We start from the raw sequence: 25694 nt of genomic DNA on the forward strand, positions 1-25694 counted from the left end.
AAATAAAGGTAGGGTATGTTATTTTTTATTAAAATATTGATCTAGCACCATAGGTGCGTCTGGTACATGACACAAAATATAATAAAGCATGGTCCATGCCCCTAGTGCATGAGCTAAATACTGCACATTAGCAAGGAAGGATGGTCTTGTGCTTTCTGCACTGGACTGGAACTCAGAGATCAGGATGCCGCTTTTGGAGCTCACAGAGACCCTCTATGTGACCTTGGCCCTGAGTTCTCCCCCTGTAAAAGGGAATAATGGTATTCGCTCTGCCTGTCTTGTCTGCATAGACTGTAACTTAATATAGATATTTACAGCACCCAGCACAAAGAGACCCACAATGCAGCTGAAGCCTCTAGGTGTGACCACAGTACAAATAAGCCATGACAAGGCAGGGTGCGGGACGGGGGGGAAGAGAGTTACCAAAAAGGGAAGGGGGGGGGAACATATCAGAGGGAGCAATCTTCCTCCTCTCTCATCTTTTATTAAGGAGTTGCTCTCCTTGAGTTGTCTTGTAATCTACATTACATGGACAGGCACAGCCAGGGCTTTGGCAGCAGCTGAGCAAAGATGTGCTGTGGAGAGCAAGCTGGAAAATAACGAGTTGTCAGGAGAGATTCATAGATTTCAAGGCCAGAAGGGATCATGAGATCATCTAATCTGACCTCCTGTATAACCCAGGGCAGAGAATCTTTCCTATTTATCCCTGCATTGAGTCCAATAACTTGCGTTTGGCTAAAATGCTATCTTTCAGAAAGGCATCCAGTCTCGACTTGAAGACATCAAGAGATGGGCAATCCAGTCCTTCCCTTCCCTTGGTAGTTTGTTCCCATGGTTAATCGCCCTCACTGTTAAACATTTGTGCCTTATTTCTAATTTGAATTTGTCTGGGTTCGGCTTTCAGCCATTGATTTTTGTTCTGTCTTTTAGTGCCAATTTACAGGAGAAAAGAGAGGACACAATGTATAGGAAGAGGGAGGCTATTCCAGGCATCGGAAGTGGTATGAAAGACAGGCCCAGAGATGCAAAAGGGAACATCAGGATGAGCGGATAAATAAATCCAACATAGCAGTAAATCATAATTCATACTGTAAATCAATAAGGAGCGAGGTCACAGTCCACAGCTGTGATCCTGACCTAGGAACCCTTACAAGCCCTAGACCTTACCTCCGTCTAGCAGCAACTTGACAGTCACGTAGTCGTCAGCGAGCACAGCGTAATGAAGAGCCGTGCATCCCTTGAAACTGGCTCGGTTGTTCAGACGGTTGTTGAAATCATCCTCCCGGGTTACCAGAACTGCAGAAGGAGACGAGTGAACATGCAGCTCAATAAAGTGGGGCAAAGTAAAGATCTGGTTGGATTAAAAATGCACCTGGCTTTTCACAGGGTGAAACAATGAAAATTGTCAAAATAAGCAGTTTATGCCCCCAGGTATAATTCCCAAAGGATGAGGAGTGGAGGCCCCTGGTTACCAGTCCCACCCCCCACAACAACCCCTTCAGAAGAGGGACAATGGGAAGAAAGGGCTGCCCCACTCTCCATCCAACCAGGTTTACGAGGCAGCCATCATTCAGCATTTGGAGGTGAGGAAGGTGCTGAAGGCCTGCTTATCTTCTCTGGAAACTGCCCAGCGCCTCAGGGGAGGCTGCTGGTCGGCCGTTATCCCCACCCCAGTGGGCAGGAGCCACGGCGGTTGGGGAGGGAGGTTTCTAGCAGTCTCACTCCATGCCCTCACAGCTGTAACAAGGAGGAGGGCGAGTTTGCTGGAAGCCTGGGCCCCTTCTCTGCCAACTGAAAGAGGTCTCAGAGGTGCTACTAGCGGTCCATTATCTTCACCTTCGCTGGCAGCAGTGGGGATACCAGAGTGGAAGCGAGAACCTTTCTTCTCACAGACCCCTCCCTCCCACCCAACCCTGCAACTTCAAATGCCTCTTTTTCATTTGACTGAAATTACTTTTAAATACAAGTGAGCAATATGGAGACTTCTGCTTTATAGTCCATCTCCATCGGCAAATCAGGGTTAGGACAAGCCTCTGGGCACAACTACATCACCACGTGTTCTGTGTGCATCTGCATACTGGACGCACACACTCCCCACAGTAATAGTACACTGCACTTACCATACAGCTTTCTTTGCCCACCTGCCATCTGCCCACTAATCCAGCTCTGTTGGGGCTGCCTCAAATAGTCCACACCTCTCAGAAGCTTCAAACAGCTACCAGAAAAAAACAAAAACCAACCAACCTACCAGAAATACCTTCTCCCCTCAAAGGTAAATAATTATCCTGGCCTGAGGTCCAGGAAGCACAATATTCAGCTTAAGGTTTTTTTAATACATATATATATATTCTCTCACTGTTGTCTTGTGCTCCCTTGTCCTCTGTATCCACCACTTATTCTTTGTCATATACTTAGACTGTAAACTCCTTGAGGCAGGGACTGTCCTTTTGTTCTGGGATTGTACAGAACCTAGCACAATGAGATCCAGGGCCATGAGTGGGGCTCCTAGTGCTACCGCAACAGAAAAATACTATTTCATGACCCCTGAAGGATGCCTGGAATCCCTTTTTCCAGTGGTGTAATGCACTTGTTTCTAGCACTGGTAAATCCCATGGAATCTGACCATAAAACTGTTATCCTCTTACAAACAGAAACATTATTTCCGGTGGTTTCTAAAATCAATTAGCTATCATTTTCTTCTCCCACTGAGCTCCACAGAGGCAAATGAATGTATGAACAGCCTGTAGAGGCAGCCCCTCTAAAACATGCACTCTCAGTCCAAAACAAAGTTGGTACAGGATGTTCCAACGCAGGTTTGATAGGTACTCTGTATTCAGGTGGGTAATCCTGAAATATTAGGAGTAGCTACAGATCAGGATTCAGATTCGTTACCAGAGCTGTATACAGGGGAAAAATGCACAACACCTGTTCCATGCCTGGCTCCAGCCACAGCCACCAGTCCCACACTTGCCTTGAGCAATATGGTATTTTAAAGTAATAAAGCGAGGAAGTAAATACAAACAATTTCAACAAACTCTTAGATAAACTACTGCAACTGACAATGCTGATTCATCCGCACAACTAAATCGAGACGACCTCAGACCACTCTACAGTAACACAGAGAGCGGCTCCAAGTCCTTACTGGGGAGTTCAGTGCAGCACATCAGTATGTCAGCAGGGCTGCATAATCTGAGCAACTCTATTCTCATTCCTGGAACTCGATGTGCCACCCCACGTCCCTTCCCTGGGATATGTTATATCCTCACCTCCTGCCAAACTGATCCCAAACCCATCCCTTAGCACATACTCTCCTGGATGGGGACCTGCATTCTGAGTGTTTTTTGGAAATAGACTTCTGGGCATTATGAAATAATGATAAACCAATCATCTTTGCCTTTGGAAACCTTTTCTTCCATCATAAGGCACATGAAGGTTTCACTCCATCCCTCGGTGGGCAGAAGTCCCAGTGAGACAACCACTGTATGCCCAGTTTGCACTGCATATGATCTACTTCACAAGGCCCATTTTCCAGGGCCTGTATAGAGTTGCTATCTTTAACTGGGGAGAGTGGCCTTTCCCAGTCTGACTGGTCTGTTTGTATTCACCTGTTATCTCTTGTCTTTTACTTAGACGGTAAAGGGAAGGGACTGCCTTTATGTTCCATGTCCGTAAGCTGTCTAATGCAATGATAGCCTGATTGGTGGCTGGATTTCTCGGTGTTACCGCCATACAAATAACAAATAACAAAAAGTTTAAAGTGCATTAACAGCAGTCAGTCCAGTGAACAACAAAGATTTATTTTAATGCTATTTGATTAGTCCAAGGTTTGGCACAAATCTCCCAAGCAACAGAATCTCATGCTTGACCTCCCCAACAGGGTTCCCGCAGGCCAGCCATGTCCCCAACATTCACCAGTCTCTTCCCAGCCTAGAGGCTGCAATCTCTCTGTCCTCAACTTAATTCCCAGTGTAAATGTGGCTAGGCTGATGGAATAATTCTTCCATCATCCTAGTTACCACCTCTCGGAGAGATGGATTAGCAACCCTGATGGAAACACCCCTTCTGTTGATGTAGGAAGTGTCTGCGCTCCTGTGGTAGGAAGACAGCCTGAAACGTACAGCCTTGTATCAGACGTCTGGTGTGAGGCCTGAACCAAAGTAGTGGTTAAGCTTTGTTGATATACAGCAAAGAAGCAAAGCTAGCAGAAGCCAGACTCTGCCTGCTTGCAAGCTCACAGAACCTGGCGAGAACAGGCAGAGCCTGACGTCTGCTCGCTTTGCTATTATATCAGCAAAGCTTGACCACTGCTTTGGTTCAGGTCTCAGACCTCACGACAGGCTTCTGACACGAGGCCGTACGGTTCAGGCTCCCTCCCTACGACAGCTCTGGCCCTGCAGCAGAGGTACAGCACCGCAAGTGTCTCACCATGGCACAGACATACCCTGAGAGTGCTCAGGGCTGACAGAAACAGCCTACACCGCCCCATCACAGGCAAAGGAGGACACCAGGAGCCGCATAAGGCTCCACCTTAGAGGCCAGGCAGCCCACTGAAGAAACTGTTCCGAGATCAAAATGGGGCCATGTGATCAGAAAGCCAGAAGATTTAGAGATAGCATTGACTGACCAACATCCAATAACACGCAGCGCAATCCTCTCATCTGTTAGAGGATTCAGGCTTCTGCCTTGGCCCCCACCCTAGACATCACCATTTGCTGTTCTCTTGACTGGCTGTTTTACTCGGTGGTTGTTGGTTTTGGTTGATATTGTGTTTTACTTGCCTTTGATTTTCAAAGAAAGGGACGCTATAATACCAGCCACTGGAGTCACTGAACCCTGACCCCTGCCATGTGACATGTGACCCCTGCCATGTACCTTTTATAACCCTGACCCATGTCATATGACTGAGGCCAGAAAATAAAGATCAGTCACCCTTTTGTTATACTCTCCTCTCCCCCAGGCAGTCAATCCTCAGAAGTGTGGATCCAGCAGCCTTTCTCCTGGCTTGCCCTAACCTAGCTGGAGTTATTTCGAAGCACAGAGTCCCGGGGCGGAGGGGGGTGTGTGTGTTACAGCCCCACCATTAGGCGTAAGTGACAGGAAGGGCCTTGTACATGCTGTCATTGAGTGAACATCTCCAACACGGCAGGCTACTTTCCGCTCTTGGATGTGTGTGCTTAACTCTTACTGACTTCAGCAGGAATACGTGTGCATAGCCAATGGCAGAACAGGCCCTTTGACTGTAAGCTCCTACAGGCAAGGACTTTGCAGTGAAGATCTTGTACAGCTCCGAGCACAGAACAACTGGTGACAGTAATAACAGACACAGAACGTGAACCATCTGCAATGCACCGTGCCTATATTACCTTCCCATAACTACTGCTTGAGTCCAAAACCACCTAAAAGTTGCAATAAAACCTACATACAATCCTGTAAGTAACAACCAAGCCCATTCCAGCCCAGCATCTCTGCTAATAAAACCCAGCACCTGCAAAGAGAGCAATTAACGTGATGCTCCCTTCCTTCTGCGGGCATTTTCTATAAGCATACATGGTGTGTATGTATATTTATTTATTTTTCTTCATTTCCTATCCAGGGAGGGGCAAGATAATGAACTGCGTGCGTCAGGGAAGATGAATCTGAGATACTAGGGAGCAGTGCAGTAAAAAGATTAAAGTGTTATTATTGTTGGGTTTTTTCCCCCATGGTCCATTGTGACAGCTCGGCCGTCATCTGTAAAAAATGTCTCAGCAAGAGATAATCATCGGAAACTCAATAAAGCGTCAGGGGAAGCCTCGTCTGCCATCAATCACTGGGTGCCTGGAAATTTTCAGGCCTCTGTCTCCCTTCCTGCCATCCATATAAATGTCTGCAATATATTTTGTGCAGTGCGTGTGGCGTGTATCCCCCTGATTTGGAAGTTTTTATGAAAAAATATTTATACACAAAATATGCAAATCGGTTTTAAAAAGAGGCAGTTTCGCTATCTCCCTCTCTCTTTCTCTTTTTAAAAATGCAACTGAATTTATTCTTTTTAATAAAACATGTCAACTAAAGAATTAATGCAACTTCTAACGGAGTGGACTTATTTCTCCCCACTCCTAAAAAATAAAATACATTAGTTTAGAGAACGGTATGCAGACAAAAACAATTAACTTTATTGGTTGATATACTTTGTCTTAAATAAAGTCTATGCACATGCATTATGTATTGGCACTCCATTGTTCATTTTTTTAATGTTGTTTCATGCATTTTGTATTTGCCGCTACAGCAGCCTGATGCATGTGTGTTCGCAGCTCCCATCAAGGAGAGAGTCGGTAGAACTAATACGTTACGATGAGGGATGAGAGCAAGGAGCATTTAAAAATAAAATAACACCCTGTCAAAATTGCTCTAGAGTTGATCCATCTTCTGAACGTGCATTTTATCAAAGGCAAAGGTTGAAAGATTACACCTTCATTTGACTTTATCTCACTTTAAGCTCCCAGCAATGAGGCCAAAATGCTGTACTAAACTAATGGACAATCTCATTACACAGTTCTGTCTTTGCTACCAGACTAATTAGCAGTATTTTATTCTGCAAATAATGCAGGAGAAGCACTCTTTGCCTTTGATAATGTAATCAGTTTTCCTAAATTTGCTCCACACAATAAGCAGGAAATGTTTAATTTCTGAGCCAAAGGTCAAAGTGTAGGAGCTACAGTTCATTTAGTTACAAGGGACAGGAAAGGTTGGCGTTCTGGTAGCTGCATGAGTTGTGGTGACGTGATACGGAATGGGACCAGAAAGATACTGCTTAGGCTTGCCTTCCTCAGGGAGAATGTTTGGCATCTTGGACTCATTGGCTCTCACAAGCTAAGGTCTTGCTCACTACTTAGATGGATGAGACACCTCTAAAGAGAGCCAGATGGCACAGGAAGTGGCGCTGGTGACTCAGTTGGTGATGCCCTTTTACCTGGGTCAGGACTAAACCAACATCCCAATTTTGGGAGCACTGCTGTGCTGGAGTCTGTTTCACGTCAGACGTGAAACTGATGCTGACTATGAAAGACCATAAAAGATCCAACTGCACTCAGAGCATGGAGGTTAGCACTAATACTCTTGCCCAACGCCAAACAGGTGCAATCAGTCTGTCCACAGAACATTCCCCGACTAGAGAAGTTACTCAGGGTTTTACATCCACTTCTAAAAACTTGCGCAGTGCTGCTGGTGCAAGAACAGCCTTATTTCACCCCAGAGGTGGCTGCATTTGAGTGGATGATGTAAACCGTCTATCTATAATTTTGAATAGTGCCTTTGGCATCCCTCCAGATAAAAGTGGCTTTATAAATGTAAGTCAGCAGGCGGCAATGTTTCCAAGTCACCTCCAGGATACTGAAGGATGTCTGCTCATGAAAATATTTTACAGGGTTACATAATCGTTTCTCTAATCTTGACAGACACACAAACCCTCCTCCCCTTCAGTTAGATGGCATGTAAAGGGAACGTGAAGCAGTTTCTTGAAGTAAGGTGACATTTCCATTTTGATCCCAGGAAACAAGATTTCAGGGGAGATGGTTGGGAGATGCTCATGTAATCTCCAAGCCTGAATCTAACATTGAGTGGTAGGAAAATCAAGTAAGAGAGGTTACAGCAATAGATTAAGGAACAACAGAGGGTAGGAGAATGGACATCAAGAGGAAAGATAGCGTCACTGGTATTGGAACTAACAGTCAGGTAGGTGATATCGGCAGTAGAATGACCGTACCTAATCGGGTGAGGCATCTGGATGAAGCTGAGCAAAAACAACTAAGATGTCTGGACACCCATGCAAGGAGCCTGGGTAACAAAATTGAGGAACTAGAACTGTTGGTGCAAGGAGTGAAACCAGATATTTAACAGAAACATGGTGGAATAGTAGTGATGTCTGTCGCACAGCTATTGAAGGGTATGTGCTGTTCTGGAAAGACAGAAATAAAGGTAAAGGTGGTGGAATACCATCGAATATTAATGAGGAGGTAGATTGTAAAGAAATTAGAAGTGATGGAATGGATAAAACAGAAGCTATTTGGGTCAAAATCACTTTGGGGAAGAAAGGTAACAAAGGCTCTCCTGGGATAGTGCTTGGGGTCTGCTACAGACCCCCATGATCCAATTTGGATATGGATAGAGACCTCTTTAATATTTTTAATGAAATAAATACTACTGGGAGTTGTGTGATTATGGGAGACTTTAATTTCCCAGACACAGATTGGGGGACAAGTGTTATGAACAATGGTAGGGCCCAGATATTCCTGGATGTGATAGCTGACAGATTTCTTCACCAAATAGCCTCTGAACCTACAAGAGGTGATGCCATTTTAGGTTTAATATTGGTAAGTAGCAAGGGCCTCACAGAACTAGCTGTAGAGGACAGCTAATTCAGTTTAAATTAAATGGAAGGATAAACAAAAGTAGGTTTGCAACTAGGGTCCTTGACTGCAAAAAGGCAAACCTAAAAAAATTAAGGGAATTAGTTAGGGAAGTGGACTGGACTGAAAAACTCAAGTCAAGGATCGGAATGTGGAGGAAGCTTGGAATTACTTTAAGTCAAAGTTGCAGAACCTATCTCAAAGCCTGCATCCTAAGCAAGGGGAAAGATTCATAGGGAAGGGTTGCAGATCAAATTGGATGAGCAAGCTTCTCAAACAGGTGAAAAAGAGAAAGCCCAAAGCTTACAAGGAATGAAAGATGGGAAGAAACAGCAAGGAAAGCTATCCCTTGGAGGTCAGAGAGTGTAGGGGAAAGGTGAGAAAAACCAAAAGCTAAGCAGGTTGGATCTTGCAAAGGACATTAAAACCAACAGTAAAAGGTTTTATATAAATAAAATGAAAAAAGGTTTTATATAAATAAAAATGAAACAAGGAAAGAAGAAATGGGACTGCTAAACACTGAGGATGGGCTGGAGATTAAAGATCTAGGCATGGCCCAACCCCTAAACGACTACTTTGCCTGAGTTTTTAATAAGGGTAACGACGAGCTTAGGTGTAGTGGCTAATGGAAATGAGCTTACAGAAGTAGCAATTACCGCATCTGAGATCTAAGTCAAACTCAAACAGCTTAATGGGACCCACTTGGGGGCGGGGCCCAGATAATCTCCATCCAAGAATATTAAAGGAACTGGCACATGGCATTGCTAGCCCAATACCAAGGATTTTAAAGGAATCCATAAACTCAGGGGTCATACCTTATGACTGGAGAATTGCTAATACAGTACCTATTTTTAACAAAGGGGAAAATAAGGGTCCAGGAAACTACAGGCCCATTAGTTTGACCTCGATTGTATGCAAGGTCTCTTGGAACAAATTTTGAAAGAGAAATTAGTTAAGGAAATATAGGTAAACAGTAATTAGGATAAAATACAACATAGTTTTGCAAAAAGTAGATCATGCCAGACCAACCTGATCTCTTTGAGAAGATAACTGATTTTGTAGACAAAGGAAAAGCAGTAAATCTAATCTACCTGGGTGTTAGTAAGACATTTGATACAGCTCCACATGGGAAATTATTAGTTCAATTGGAGAAGATGGGGATCAGTATGAGAACTGAAAGGTGGATAAGGAAATGGCTAAAGGGGAGACTATAATGGGTCATACTGAAAGGTGAACTGTCAGTCTGGAGGGAAGTCACTAGTGGAGCTCCTCAGGGATTGGTCTTGGGACCAATCTTATTTAACATTTTCATTCATGACCTTGGCACAAGAAGTGGGAAGGTGCTAATAAAATTTGCAGGCGACACAAAGTTGGGAGGTACTACAATGGTCCCTTCTGGCCTTAAAAGTCTATGAGTATCCTTGCCCAGCCTATCCCAGTTCTTCTCTCCCAGCATTTTGTCTGATGTGTCTGTTCCATTCCCTCCCACTGGCTCCCAGTCCGCCCCAGCTCCTTGTCTAAGTCTCTTTCCCCAGCAAGTCCCAGTTCTCCCCCCAACACCCTAGCTCCTTGTCTGAACACCCCCCAACGCACCGTGCTAAGCCCCAGTCTCCTGGTCCATACAGTCCGTCTCCTTTTCTTCCTCCAACAGCTCTTCTGCCAATCCCAATATTCCCTGCCCAACCAACTAGTGCCCAAATCTCCCACCATTTCCTTCATAGGTTTAAAGTCCCAGTCTCGCCCCAGCTCCCAGTCCCCTTGCCCAACCAGTTCCAGCGTCCCCCACGGCAGCTCCCAGTCCCAGCCTCCTTGCCTAGCCAGTCTCAGTCTCCACCCTCCCAGTCACTGTCTCTCTTCCTTCAGTCTCCGTTTCACTATGCTCCTTTACCTAATCTACTCCTTTCCCTCCCCCAGGTCCAGCTTTTGTCTCCTATGCCCTCAGTATTACCCGTAAATGGAGAGTCTGGGAAGGGGGTTTGTGATGGGGAGGTGACATAAGCTTGATCACGTAGCCAGAGTGAATGATTTCTAACACCCACCTGTCCATTGTTATTGCCCTTCAATTGTGAGCAAAGTGGGTGAAGCAGCCACCAAAAGTTTTGGGAGTAGCAAAGGTTGGCATCAACAGAGGAATGTGATTCTGGAATGTCCCATCAAAAGAAAAAACCCTAGGTGATGAGTGGGGCTGAGCTGTGGCTGTTGACGTGGAGGAAGCCAGATACCTGGGCCTCGTCAAAGGGCAGGTGCTCAGTGCTATTTTGTACCTCCCGGGGGAACCCTGAGGAGTGGAGCTAAGATTGCGCCTCATGACAACTGCTGTAGTTACCCCTCTAGAAGCAGTGTCAGCAGCATCCACTGCAGCCCAAAGAGATGTTTTACCTACCAGTCGGACCTCATCAACGAGGGCTTGGAATTGATCCCTGTCCTACTGAAGAAGCTTGTCCTTAAAGGCCAGGACTTTGGTGTCACTGGTGAAATCATACTTCGCCAGCAAGGCCTGGTAGTCAGCAATTCGAAAGTTAAGGCTGGTAGAAGAAAATACTTTCCTCCCCAGGTGGCACCCTTGTCAGTGGGTGTTGCCTTGGGATGCTATAGCCTAGATCTCTCAGTGACTGCTTGTACCACTGACGAGTTGGGTGCTGGTTGTGTAAACTGCAACTCCACTCCCTTGGCTGGTACAAAATAATGCCTCTCAGCCCTGTGGGGGTGCAGGAGGCTGGTTCCATAAGGGTCCTTTTCACAGGTGAGTCCACCCAGCTAGAATCACAAGGCTGCAGGATGTCCACTAGCCTATGCTGAGTATCCTGTACCTCCTCAGGTTGGATCTAGAGCTCAATTGCCATCCTTCCATAGGAGCGCCTGCTACAGCCTGTGGTCATCAGGTGGGGATGGCGAAGATGGGGCGACTGCCTCATCTAGTGAGGAGGAGGATACAGCCGTAGGAACTGTCAGATCCGGCTCAATTCTTTCTCCCCTGGAGCGTGACAGACACAACTGGCGTCAGCTAGGACAGGATAGATGGGATTCATGTACAGATTTGGGGTGTCTAGCACAGGGATCCCAGGGACCCCAGTAATGTCAATAGAAAGGGTCAATTGGTCGGGGGGGACTCCATGGCGTCGGGTACCATCAGTCCCCGGGATCATCATATCTAGGTGGAGGATGGATCCCAGGGAAGGAGCAACCAATGCTGCATTTAGTGGATACGCGCACCTCCCCAAGGCACTATAGGCAATGCTAGTGCTCATCATTCACGGAGAAGGAGCAGAGGCAGGTGATGCAGTTCCTAAACCCTGGGACAATGGACATAGTCCTTATCTGTGGGGGAAGGCTCCCCAAGGCAGGGAGGACTAACCTACATTAACTAGACTAAAAGACTACCCCTAACATTACTAAGAACAACAACAAACTATTTACAATATATTTACAGGGTGTGACGAATAAACATGGAGGTAGCTTCAAATACAGAGGAGTTCAACTAGGCCATGCGGCAGTAAAATGGACCTGGAGAGGTGACGATCTCTCCTGCCCCTTACACCCACAGTTTGGAGCAAGAGGAGAACAAGTGCACACCAATGCACACCATTTGCTAGAAATCTCTGGTCTCAGGACTCACGTGTGGAATATACCGAGGGACCAGCACTGGAAGAACAACGAAGTTAAAAAGTACTTAGATAAGTTAGATATCTTCAAGTCAGCAGGGCCTGATGAAATGCATCCTAGAATACTCAAGGAGTTGATTGAGGCATTATCAATTATCTTTGAAAAGTCATGGAAGACGGGAGACATTCCAGAGGACTGGAAAAGGGCAAATACAGTGCTCATCTATAAAAAGAGAATAAGGACAACCCGGGGAATTACAGACCAGTCAGCTTAATTTCAGTTCCAGGAAAGATAATGGAGCAAATAATTAACCAATCATTTGCAAACACCTAGAAGATAAGTGTGGATTTGTCAGAATGGATTTCTCAGGAACAAATCATGTCAAACCAACCGAATAGCTTTCTTTGACAGAGTAACAAGCCTTGTAGATAGGTGGGAAGTGGTAGACATGGTATAACTTGACTTTAGTAAGGCTTTTGATACTGTCTCGCTTGACCTACTCATAAACAAACTAGGGAAATACAACCTAAGTGGAGCTACTATAAGGTGGGTGCATAAGTGGTTGGAAAACCCGTTCTCAGAAAGTAGTTATCAGTGGTTCACAGTCAAGCTAAAAGGGCATATCTAGTGGGGTCCTGAAGGGATCAGTTATGGGTTTTGTTCTGTTCAATATCTTCATCAATGATTTAGATAATTGCATAGAGGGTATGCTGATAAAGTTTGCAGGTGATATCAAGCTGGGAGGGGTTGCAAGTGCTTTGGAGGATAGGATTAAAATTCAAAACGATCTGGACAAACTGGAGAAATGGACTGAAGGAAACAGGATGAAATTCAATAAGGACTAATGCAAAGTACTCCACTTAGGAAGGAAAAATCAGTTGAACACATACAGAATGGGAAATGACTGCCTAGGAAGGAGTCCTGCGGAAAGGGATCTGGGGGTCATAGTGGACCACAAGCTAAACATAAGTCAACAGTGTAACACTGTTGCAAAAAAAAGCAAACATCATTCTGGGATGTATTAGCAGGAGTGTTGTAAGCAAGACATGAGAAGTAATTCTTCCACTTTACTCCATGCTGATAAGGTCTCAACTAAAGTACAGTGTCCAGTTCTGGGCACCACATTTCAGGAAAGATGTGGACAAATTGGAGAAAGTCCAGAGAAGAGCAACAAAAATGATAAAAAGTCTAGAAAACATGACCTATGAGGGACGATTGACAAACCCAAGTTTGTCTAGTCTGGAGAAGAGAAGACTGGGGGTGGGGTGGGGAGGCAGATCATGATAACAGTTTTCAAATACATAAAAGGTTGTTACAAGGAGGAAGGAGAAAAATTGTTCTTGTTAACCTCTGAGGATAGGACAGGAAGCAATGGGCTTAAATTGCAGCAAGGGTGGTTTAGGTTGGACATTAGGAAAAACTTCTTTTCAGGGCAGTGAAGCACTGGAATAAATTGCCTATGGAGGTTGCAGAATCTCCATCATTGGAGGTTTTCAAGAGCAGGTTAGACCAACACCTGTCAGGGATGATGTAGACAATACTTAGTCCTGCCATGAGTGCAGGGGACTGGACTAGATGACCTCTCGAGGTCCTTTCCAGCCGTATGATTCCATGAAACTGCTTCCCCCTCCATGCTGCCTGCTTGGCAGCAAGGCCTTCATTCACAGCATGGAGGAGGTTCACAGGTTCCTTGCTCTCCGTGCCAGGCCCCACCATGACTTGTAGTAGCTGGAAGCAGCAATTACAGGGAAAACCTGGTTTTGCTCCTATATCCCTGGACTGGAGCATGCTCAGCTGCTCTGTGAGGATGGTGCACAGTGCACATGGAGTCTGGTCAACACTAGGAGCAGGGAGAGGATGGAGCATGAGACCGGCCAGACTGGCTCAGACCAAAGGTCCATCCAGCCCAGTGTCCTGTCTCCCGACAGCGGCCAATGCCAGGTGCCCCAGAGGGAGCGAACCTAACAGGTAAGGATCAAGTGATCTCTCTCCTGCCATCCATCTCCACCCTCTGAAAAGAGAGGCTAGGGACACCATTCCTTACCCATCCTGGCCTGCTCAGTGAGGACAGAATCTTCAGTGATTTAACTACTAAAATCAGAGTCGTTTCTACTGAGCATGCGTGAACTGAGATTTTTCCACAGTTTATACGTTGACTGCATGTGGTTAGATTCGCACAGATACAGCACAAGCACATCTCTGACTCAAAGGCCAGCAGCCCCTGCTAAATTTCAAGTCCATGTTCCAAAATATGGAGACACTAGAGCTGTTCAAAGAAAAGGTCTGAAGATTTTTTTTTTAAATACAGGCAAAACAACATTTTCCATAGCCTCATTCTCAGAAATGGTTGAACCAGTTTGCTGAAATTTTCAAAAAATCAGTCTAAGGCAGACACCCAAAATTAAAAATTTCAGCCCAAATGGTTAAAGTATCATAAAATTATAAGCAAGTGGAAACAGGGTCTTATATTGGAAAATGTTGATAGATTCACAGCATTTAAGGACAAAAGCGACCATTATATGTTCTAGTCTGACGTCCTGTCTATCACAAGCCATTACATTTTACCCTGAGTTATTGAGCTCAATAACTTGCCCAGGTGATTCCAAAACTCCATTTTATAGCTGGACTTTGCATAGGAGAGAGGAGGGGGGTCTCCACCCACAAGAGAAAGTCTATTTAAGCCCGTGGGAGACCCCTCCATTTTGTCTTCAGCTGGTTAAAGAGAGAGCCCCTCCATCCCCAAAGATACCTGAAAGAAACCGGAACAAAGGACAATAACTACAGGGGGTGTGAGTGATTGCTGGACCCAGACTAGAAGGAGATTAGTCTGTAAAAGAAAGTTTACTGGAACTGGTGAGATTTTATCTGTATTCAGTTTTTATTACTGTACTAGACTTAGACTTGCGTATTTTATTTTATTTTGCTTGGTAATTCACTTTGTTCTGTCTGTTACTACTTGGAACCACTTAAATCCTACTTTCTGTATTTAATAAAATCACTTTTTACTTATTAATTAACCCAGAGTATGTATTAATACTTGGGGGGGGAAAACAGCTGTGCATATCTCTCTATCAGTGTTATAGAGGGCGAACAATTTATGAGTTTACCCTACATAAGATTTATACAGGGTAAAACGGATTTATTTAGGGTTTGGACCCCATTGGGAGTTGGGCATCTGAGTGTCAAGGACAGGAGGTTTCAATTAAGCCTACAGCTGTTAGGGGACGTGGTTCAGACCTGGATCTGGGATTGCAACAGGCTAGCGGGTCTGGCTCAAACCAGGCAGGGCACTGAAGTCCTAAGCTGCCAGGGCAGGACAGCTGGAACAGAAGTAGCCTTGGCACATCAGGTGGCAGCCCCCATAGGATTTCTGTGATCCAACCTGTCACAAAGGGTACTTATTCACTTTAATCAAGTCACCGCTCAATCTTCTTTTTGATAAACTAAACAGATTGAGCTCACGGACCCTCCAATCATTTTTGTGGCTCTTTTCTGCACCCCCCGCCCCCATTTTTAAACATCCTTTTACAAATGTGGATGCCAGAACTGGATGCAGTATTTCAGTATCAGTCTCAACAATGCTATATAGAGAGGTAAAATCACCGTCTCCTCGCCACAGCATCACACTGTAAGCTCATGGTCAGTTGCTTGTCCACTATTATCCCTAGATTCTTTTCAGAGTCACTGCTTTCTGCGATATAGTCCCCCATTCTGCAAGTATGGCCTGCATTCCTTGTTCCTAGATGTATCACTTTGCATTTGACTGTAATAATATGCATTTTGTTTGCATGGGCCCAGCTTACCAAGCCATCCAGAGCACTCTATAGGACTACCCTGTCATCACTGTTATTTACCACTCTGCCAATCTTTGTGTCATCTGCAAACTTCTTCAGCAGTGAGTTTATATTTACTTCCAGATCACTGATAAAAATGTTGAATAGCATTGGGCCTAGTACCAGTCCCTGCAGAACCCCCCTGGAAACACCTCCTGCCGGTGAGAATTCCCTACTGACCAATACTTATTGAGAGCTGCCAATTAGCCAGTTCTTAATCCATTTAATGTGAATAAGTGGAGCTACTGTAAGAAAGCCTGACCACAAAGAATCGGAGGAGGTATCCAGGCCCCAGGACCTTCAGCAGTTGCAGAAATGTAGGGTAAACAATTACCCTGCTCTACAAAAGGGAAGTGAGCCAGAGTTTTTGCTAGTGATTTTAATGGAAGTGGCCTGGGGGAGCTGGATGAGATAAAACACCTTCTATTTAAGGTGTTTATTTATTGGAATCATGTCCTTTGCCTCAGTTTTCATAGAGTCATAGGATTTAAGGCCAGAAGAGACTGTTTTGATCTGACCTCCCGGATGACACAGGTCAGGGAACCTCCCCCAGTGAATTCTGCATCAAGTCCAATAACTCCTGTTGGAGCTAGAGCATAACTTTTAGAAAAACATCCAGTCCAAAGTCTTCAAGCATTGGAGAATCCACCCCACCCCTAAGTAAACTGTTCCAGTGGGAGAGAGCTCCTCCAGTGGTGGAGTTGAAAGCAATGCAGGAAATGCAGTGGTGCATCTCAGAGGAGTTATCACAGCAGGGTGTTCCCAAGGCTCAGGGTACTCTTCTAGCCTGTGGAGCCTGCTGTTTCAAGTCTGTATTTTGGAGGGCAAGGCATATAACAGACCTATGCCTAAAGAATATAACAGATAGCATCTGTCTAAACTTAGAATCATAGAATATCAGGGTTGGAAGGGATCTCAGGAGGTCATCTAGTCCAACCCCCTGCAGGAAAGTAAAAAGCACAAGTGGATCAGAATTATCCAAAGGCCTAACTGAACTCTGGACATAGAGAGAGACATACTGTCCCTGTAAGATAACATGAACAAAAAGTTTAAGTCTTTTATTACCTTCCAATGAATGGAGTCCCTTTTCTTTGGCAGTCTCATACACGCTGTTGAATTCGTCTCCGAGGTTTGGATCAGCACCAGCTGCAAGCAGGATCTTTACCACACTGTTATAAAACATAATGAGAACAGGATCATCAGGAAGGTTTCTCAGAGAGATCAGATGGAACATCAGGAACTAGACCCCTTTAGAGTTTGCAAAGGAAAAAAATCTCAAGGCACATAAGGCAGCAGAGTACTCAGCAAAAAATATGCTGCCAGGAAAGGAGAGTTAAAAAAACTGCACTGCTTAGCAATATTAACAGTCATAAGGCGACTGGACTCAGGAGGCATTCGGAGAAGTGAACTGCTCTGTAGAGCCCCATGTGCTGTGAAATATACCTATGTTCAACAGAGGCCAAGTCCAAAACATCTGCACAGAAGTGACTGTGTGCCATGCGCTACATTTCCAGTTCACTGGACTGGACTGCCATCCCATAATTCACTCTTCACAGTTGAAAATGCAGCCAAGCCACACCCAGCAGCCAAACATCTGATGTTCAGGAGACAACTAGCTGCTGTTTTAAGACAAATAAAGATGAAGAATTTGGAGAGAAGACTCCAGGAGGCGAGAGAGAGGGAAGAGAAAACGATGATGAAAGCACAGGGTGAGACTATGAGGTATGGTTTTGTTTGCAGACCCTCAGTGAACTGCATTTGGTGATCACGATAGGCCAGTGTCCCCATCACAAAAAACACCGTTGGAATTGACAATACCTGTCACCTTTGGCGGCAGTCCCAGGATAGAGGTTGAGGAAGAGAAATAATCAGATTCTCATTGTCGTTAAAGGTAGTGGTGAGGCATATTGGTAGGGCAGTGACGAGGGTTGGGGGATCTCCCACTGCTTCTGCTCATGCTTGTCTGGAGGCAGTGGACTGTAGTCTCTAGAGCTGTCCAAACTGTCGCCATTCCCCAGCATGACTATTCAGCACCAAAAAGAGACAGGCTAGATTTGGTGCAGAAGCCTCTGTGTTTCTAAACCAAACAACCATCAGGCAAGAATTAGATTTCTTACCATTTCTGAAAACAACTTGAAGCCTGTTATTCTTTTTCCTGGTTTCCGGCCTTCCATGGCAACTAGCCAGTAAAATGTTATACAGTATTTATCACAGGCGAGATAGCTTACAGGCTGGCAGAGGTTCTTGACTATGCGCACCACAGATTGATGGACATGTATCTGCAGGCTGCATCTTGTCAAGTCACATTTAAAATTTACCTTAAGTTCCTCCCCCATTTACCCCTTTACAGTAAATACAATTAGCAGAGTGGAAGGCGGGTGTTTTGTACTTTCAATAAGATACATTAGCAGAGGTGTATTTCTTGCCTTCCACAGTTCAAGTCTCGATTGCATATAAAGTCCAATCTAGAGGACAGAGCACAAAGTTGCGAGTCAGGAGACCTGTGTTCTCAACTATATCACCAATTTCTTGTGAGATTGTAGGGAATTCACTATGTTCACATTTTCAGAAGTGGCTTTAGTTTTGAGTCTGTTTTTTCAAGAGGTGCCTAGCATCTGCATCTCCCACTGATTTCAAATGAAGCTGTGGGTGTTTCACTCTTCTGAAATCCATGCTCCCATGTTGTTGAAATGGAGCATTCAAGATCAAAATGGTCTCCTGAATCAGTAACCTGTCCTCTGCATTATTTACCACGTCCCCTAATTTTTGTGTCATCTGCAAACTTTAACAGTGATCATTTTATGTTTTCTTCCAGTTCATTGATAAAAATGTTAAACAGCTAAGAACCAATCTCTGTGGGATCCCACTGGAAACACATTCATTCTATGATGATTCCCCATTTACAATAATATTTTGAGTCCTACCAGTTAGCCATCTTTTAATCCATTTATTGTGTGCCATTCTAATTTTTTAATCAAAATGTGCAGTACCAAGACAAACTCTGCTAGCCATAGATTTCTTCTTGCATCCCTTTACTTCCCGCATCAATGTCCTACAACTGCTAGCTTCTGATTTATATTCATTACTATCAACTTCCCCTTTCTTCCATTTGTTTAAACAGCACAGCTTCTTCCTCAGCTGTGCGATTGTGGCTTTTTGGGCATTTAATAAAGTGTTCTTAAATAATTCCCAATATTATTAACTTTTTTCTGATTAGATCCTTCTTCCCAGCGATTTAGCTCATAATTGTTTTGAGCTTTGTGAAATTGGCCCTTTTAAAGCAGCAAGTATATATAAAATTGATTTGGATTTTATTCTGTTGTAAATGTGACCAAGAAGTCATGTTCACTTGTACCGAAGTTATCATCTTTAATGATGTGCTCGGTTTCTTTTCTGTCAAGATGAGGTCTATATGCAATTCTCTGAGGTTGGATGCAACACTTTTTAAGTTAGGAAATTGTCATCTGTAGTATCACGCATGTGGTTGGATTAGATGACCACAGTGGCCCCTTCTGGTCCTTAATATATGAACTCATGAATCATTTCTAAATGCAGAGCAGATTGCCTTCAGTACACTGATGATATACAAGCATGTCTTTATTGTCCTGTGGATCCTACATTTAAAGGACTGTTTGGAGGAGATGTCTGTCTGGATGCATCACTGTCACCTTGTTCTTAGTCTTCAGTAAACAGGTGCCAGACAGGAGTCATGGATACCAGGGGCTCTTTCCTCTTTTGGGTCCCCTGTTCAAAGGTAGCGAGCCAGGTTAAAGATACCGGCATTATCTTCAACCACACCCTTACCATGGAAAACCCCAAGTCTGAGACAAAGGTACAAAATCTGTGGTAGTGGTGGGGAGTTTCATTTGTGCAATTCTGTCACAGCTGTGCATACCAGATCAATTACTGCAATTCTCTCTCTCTCAGCAGGGCTTCCAGCAGTGCCTCTCTAACATGTGCGGCTTGTCCAGAATGCTCCAAGCTGGTATTGTTGCAATTTAAAGCCCTTAGCAATGAAGGTACATTCAAGTCCTCCTCTTCAGCCTTGTCCTGAAGGGTATCTGCAGTCAAAGACTGCCTGGTTTTTAAGGGTCTCCACTACTGACAGGCTATGACATATCATAGGGTCCATCCTCTCCATCTTAAGAATCAAAAACCCACCTTAAGAAGAATGAGTCCAAGTTCCAGCATGGGACTTGAACCCACAACCTTCTGGCCCAGAGTGAATACACAGCCACCAAATGAGTCATACTGCTCACACAAAAACAGTGTCTCATAACTTCCTTGGCAACTCCCTCCATCAGCTTTTCCCCTCCCTGAATGTGTTTGTTGAGCGTTCTTCCCAGCCTCTTTATCCACCATCAACCTCTATGCTCTCAGCAACTCTTAGGAAGGCTCTTTTTCTTCATTATTAACTCAGACCAGTAGAATTTTCTTGATAATGTTTATTTTCATAAAAACGTTAAAGAGCTACAGAGAGGCAGTGTTGAATAGTGGTGAGAGTAGGAGGACATGGAGGCAGAACTCCTGGGTTCTGTTCTGTACAACTGTCTGCTTCACTTTCCCCATCTGTAAGTATGTAGCCATACTTCTCTACCTCATAAGGCTGCTGGGAGGCTGAACTGTTTATAAAATAGCAGCACGAGTCACTACCGGGAGTCAAACCTTAACTCTAAAATTTGGTAATACAGAACCGTGTCCCAAGATGACAGCTCTGATACAGTATGTCACACATTCCAAACCAATTCCCATCCGACTGCTGTAAAAAGGAAGTGAAAAGAGCTTGCTGGTCTAAACTCAAAAGGACAATCATCTGCTGTACGATCAGCCTCTCTATCCATCCAATCATCCTTCACTCTAACCTCCTCCTTCTGTGACATGCAGTCCCCTCCAGGCAACTAATGTCACTGAATTTTCCTTCATAGGGCCAACCAGACATTTCTGGAGTCGCAAGTACTGATTGCACCTCTCCAATTTGCAGGTAATAAGACATTCAAGCAAAGTAGCCTTTGCTAATAGTGCAATGGAAATACAGAAGTCGCCATACTCATCAACAAAGCATGTGAACATAATCAGAGGAAATAAGGCAACTTGAAAATATATATAAAATTGTATATAGTTTTTTATATACATATAACAAGGATGCAGTATGGGATAGTGGTCAGAGCAAGGGAACAGGGCCAGGTGTCCTGGGTTCTATTGCCTGCTGTCACTGAGTCATTGGGTGACAATGAGCAAAACACCACCCCTCTGGCCCTCAGTTTTCATATCTGTAAAATGGGGGTAATTCTTTCCTACCTCTGAGGGCAGTTGTGAGGCTTAATTAAGCTTTATAAACCATTATGAGATCCACTGATGACAGTGCTGTGAAGAACAGCAGAGAGGAAAGTACATTCCATCGTTATTTGTGCCCTGTTTTTCTTTCTGCACCAGCTCACAATTATTACTGGTAAGTGAGTCAGTGCAAAAGCTGTGATTTAAATCCAGGATTCCCCTCACCTTGTTTTATGATGTACCTCTTGTTCATTCCCTCTATCAGGCTACTGGGTGGCTCTGGCAGAGTACTACTCTCCCATCAGCGAGGTGGTGTGCTCAGAAGAGGTCTGCAGTGTGTCTGAGCTGTAAAGGCAGGCTTTCCTCAATAACTCACCTGTGCTCAATAGCCTCATCAAGCCCTGGGTTTAATTTGCTGATCGAGTTTTAATTTGATCAGAGGCAGAGGCTGTTCATCCGTGCAAATATAAATCTGAATTGACCCTGGTGATGACTCAGAGGGCAATGCTTAACTAAAGTTCACTGGGCAGTGCAATCGATTGCAGTAAGTGCGTTCTGCAGTTAGAGGCTGGGCCAGCATATTGTTAAGAAAAAAAAGAGCAAGGCACCTGGGGTGAGAGAGCTGGCCTTGGCTGGGTCTGCACCGCAAAGCTACCAAAACTCAGGCAGCTGGAGTTGGTGAACCAAGAAGGGCAGTGATCCTAGTGACCGGGAGTTACAAAGCACAATGCAAGGGCTTCAAGGGATTTTGATGAGGGGCAGTGCTGGGCTTTATTGGAAGCTGCAAGTCCTGCTGGACACAAAGAGGATCCCTAGAATAGTTGTATCTTAACTTTCTGTAGAGCTCAGCATGGGAATAGAGGGGTGGTTGTAAGGAAAGAGCAGTTACTTACCTTCCTGTAACTGGTTTCAGAGTAACAGCCGTGTTAGTCTGTATTCGCAAAAAGAAAAGGAGTACTTGTGGCACCTTAGAGACTAACCAATTTATTTGAGCATGAGCTTTCGTGAGTTGGTTAGTCTCTAAGGTGCCACAAGTACTACTTTTCTTCTTCCTGTAACTGTGATTCTTTAATATGTTGTCATCCGTGTGGACCCCAAACTAGACGACATCTCATAGAATCAGGGTGACTGTGTCCGTGGCATACAAGAGCTTAGTCTCCTGAGGGCTGTAACACTTTGGTTTAATTTCAGTTTCTGGGATTAGTGGGAAGATGTTGGGTGGTGTTGGTGGCCTGTGATACACAGGAAGTCAGACTAGATGATCGGGTGGTCCCTTGTGGCTTCAAAACCTATGACTATAAGGTACGTAACCGTTCTCTCTTCTCTGAGTCTGTGTATGTGGGGATCCCACTCCAGGTCACTGGTAAGCTGTGTCCCAACTGGACTGTGGGACTGAGGAGTCATGACTGCCACTAACTAAACAGCAATTGCAACACTGCCCTACCAGGTCTGGCATCTGACCTTGCAGCTACATCAAGGGTTCAGTGTTTAATCAGAGTCAGGGAGTTATTCCATTTAGCTGCCTCACAAATTTCAGCTGTGGGGATGCTCCTGAAACATGCAGAGAGAGAATACATTTGGGAGAACTGAGGGATGCTAGTGGCCGCTCCACCCTTTATGCCCTCGGGTGAGGGAACAAGGACATAACTCATACAGGAGTGGCCCTACAGACACTGCTATTCAAAAGATTTCAATCTTGCATGCATGGGCTGCATGTGTTCCTAGCACGGGATCCCCATGGGCACGTACTCGAAGAAAACCAAACTGCAACATCCGATGCAACACCCAAGGGACATCATCGGAGCCTCATCTCCAACTGGCTCTATGCAAAGGCAGCACACCTGCATAGCTAGCAGGTTATGCATGCAAGTCTACATGCCAATGAAGCTTCTGACTCTAGAAGCTTCAGGATATTTATCCCAGTTGCCTAGCTCTGCTTCAGAGACCACTGAATTATACGCCTAAAGTGGAAAGACTGAAAGCGAGGCTATGAAGGAGACATATGTACCTAATATAGGTACTAGACTGTGCCAGTTAATCACATCACTGCCTATAGACACTGAGAGAATAGCTCCAGACAAGTCACACTCATTATATGCCTTAGAACATACCCACCAATCTATACCATGCATGATGCACTGTTACTACTAATAAAAAACATGTATACAGCGCATTAGATGTACAAAGTGCTGTTCACTCAAAGAAGAGACATATTCCCCAGTCACAAAGAGCTAACAATTGAAACCAGGTGAGACACAGGAGAGGGAGGGCCAGGGGATTAGCAAGCAGGAGAAGCAGAGAAAAATTGCACAGAGGGGTAGGGTGTTTTGGAGGGATCTGAAAGAGGAAAGACCAGGTGCTTGGTGGGTAAGCAAAGGGAGGGTGATCCAGACATGTGGGATTGCAGCAGAGAGGGCATGAAGCTGAAAGTGGGAGAAGGAGATGGAACTGGGGAAGAGGATAAAGTGAGAGGATTGGAAAAAGTAAGACGTGAGAGCAGCGGTGAAAGCAGAGACATATCACAGATGCAGCAAGATTAAGCATGGCCTAGTGAGCAAGGACAAGGAACACTCATTAAGAGATAGGGAGCCAAGGGAGGGACTCAGTTAAAAGCATTAGCAGGTGTGGACAGGGATGCATTACGTGAGAAAGGGCACACGTACAAATACATAACCCTAGGACTAGCCCCTGCTCCTTTAAGAGAGCATTATGGGATCTTTAAAAGGGAAAGTTTCACAGTGGGACACACACATGTAGAGATTTGACTAGAGTTGGGGTCCCTTCCTTCTTACTGAAACTCCTTCTGGAGAGCCACTTCTTTCACAGCACCTCCGGGGTATCAGCTGACTAGGGCCTCTGCTCGGCTCTGTCATTTATTTGTGTTAGGTGCGAACTGCTCATTTCAGTGCAGAGTGGGGATCGACTGTTGGGAGGGAGGGGGATGGACAATGGAAATGAAGCTATAAACTGGCATGGTGGAACTAAAGGAATTATAGATACACATAACAAATAAGCCACGTGCCTATCAACACCCTGATCATGTTGCATCCCTTTCCCAAACGCTCTGTGTAGCTTTGTTCTCTTAGGTTGTACACTATCCAGGGAAAAGACTTTGCTTCTGACACAGAACCCCTCTGCCGCCTTGGTGAAGTCATTTAATCTCTGTGCCTTTAGTTTCCGCCTCATCCATAAAACACAGACAGCACGCCTACTAGTTACAGTGCTATCTACTGTGCAGAGGCCCTGGTACAAGTAGGCATCAGGAGGCAGTCTAGCTGGATGAGCACATAAGATCTCTTCCCCTACAACACACTTGAATGCAAATGACTTGCTAAATTCAAGAATCACCTTCCTAGTCCTCCCCACAACCCTCCAAACAGCCCTGCACATAATGGTGCAATTATGGTGGACAGGAGCCGGCAATTTATGGAGGCTGCTATTGCAAACCTAGCAGCCTCCATAAATTGCAGACCTACCCCAGAACGGCTAGGGCGGCCCAAACACTGATAAAGGGGCCCAGGGTTTTGTGACCAGATCATTAGACTCCTTCCTTCCTTCCCAATGAGCTGCAAAGGGCCGTCCAAACCTCTGCTCCTAAAGCAGCCAGGTCTCCATTGTGGATTAGATTCACAACGGAATAGAAGGGAACTAGCACTGGCTGGGACAGCTGCAAAGTACTGATCTATGGAGTGGTTTTATACACAAAAAGCATCAACAGTGCAGTGAAGACTCGAAGTGCAGTGCACTCCAGAAAGCGACTTTGTAAAGATGGCATTGTGAGGCTGATGTTTATTTTCTCTCAGTGACTCCAGATTGAACATGCTCAGACTGCCAGCACCATAAACTCCCGTGGCATCTGAATGCCAACCTGAGATCTTTGCTGAAGTACCAGCAACACCTAAAACATATGCCATCAGAACTTAGTTCACAGTTCTGCTGATGTGTCATTTCTCATACTGATGTTGTCTCTGCTGGGCTATGAAGGGCCACAAAGAGTAAAAACTTACTTTGGTCAATAACATCTGCTGCTATGGCTGGATATACAGAGGTGACAGGTCTATTAAGTAAGGAGGACCCGTTTTTGCATCGTCACTTGTCAGAGTAGAGAGACACTTTAAAAAATTCATCACCCTGCAACTGTTAGCGTAAGTCAGACAATGCAATTAACTTAGGCCTATAGGTGCCAGAAAGCATGTTGCCCAGATCACTATTAAGCATGTGTGCAGTTTGATTGGTCAGCATGGAGGGGGCTAACATCTTTAACCTGTTCAGGTAATGTTGTTCCCACCCCACCGCAAATGGAGCTTTACATAAGAGAAAAAGAAAATAATTACAATATGTCCAGAAACCCAAGAGGCACCTTGCACTGGAAAGGATATGTATAAATATCTAGAACTCCATGGGCAAACCTGTGTCACAGAATCAAAGCCATCAACTCAAGAGTGCTCTTTTAGATCCATTTCCATAGTACCTCAGCCCCAAACTGCATATCTAACACCAGGGCCAGGCTCTCTTTAGGAGTCAGATTAAATAGGTCAGTATTTCTAATGCATTTGCGAGTGGGCAACTTGGAGGGAATTTCAGACATTCTTTGTGT

General features: G+C 44.8%; 1 protein-coding gene across 2 annotated transcripts in view; it reads right to left on the reverse strand.

The window, feature by feature from the left end:
- The window catches only part of CLPB (ClpB family mitochondrial disaggregase), a 138198-nt gene that overhangs the window by 90273 nt on the left and 22231 nt on the right, over positions 1-25694 (reverse strand). For both annotated transcript variants that reach the window (XM_073333693.1, XM_073333684.1), the window contains exons 4-5: positions 16889-16992; positions 1168-1296 (exon numbers count right to left, since the gene is read on the reverse strand). In XM_073333693.1, the coding sequence (XP_073189794.1) occupies positions 1168-1296; positions 16889-16992 (233 nt within the window). The remainder of the gene's footprint in view (positions 1-1167; positions 1297-16888; positions 16993-25694) is intronic.

Source organism: Lepidochelys kempii, chromosome 1 (assembly GCF_965140285.1).
Source record: "Lepidochelys kempii isolate rLepKem1 chromosome 1, rLepKem1.hap1, whole genome shotgun sequence".
NCBI classification, from domain to species: Eukaryota; Metazoa; Chordata; order Testudines; family Cheloniidae; genus Lepidochelys; species Lepidochelys kempii.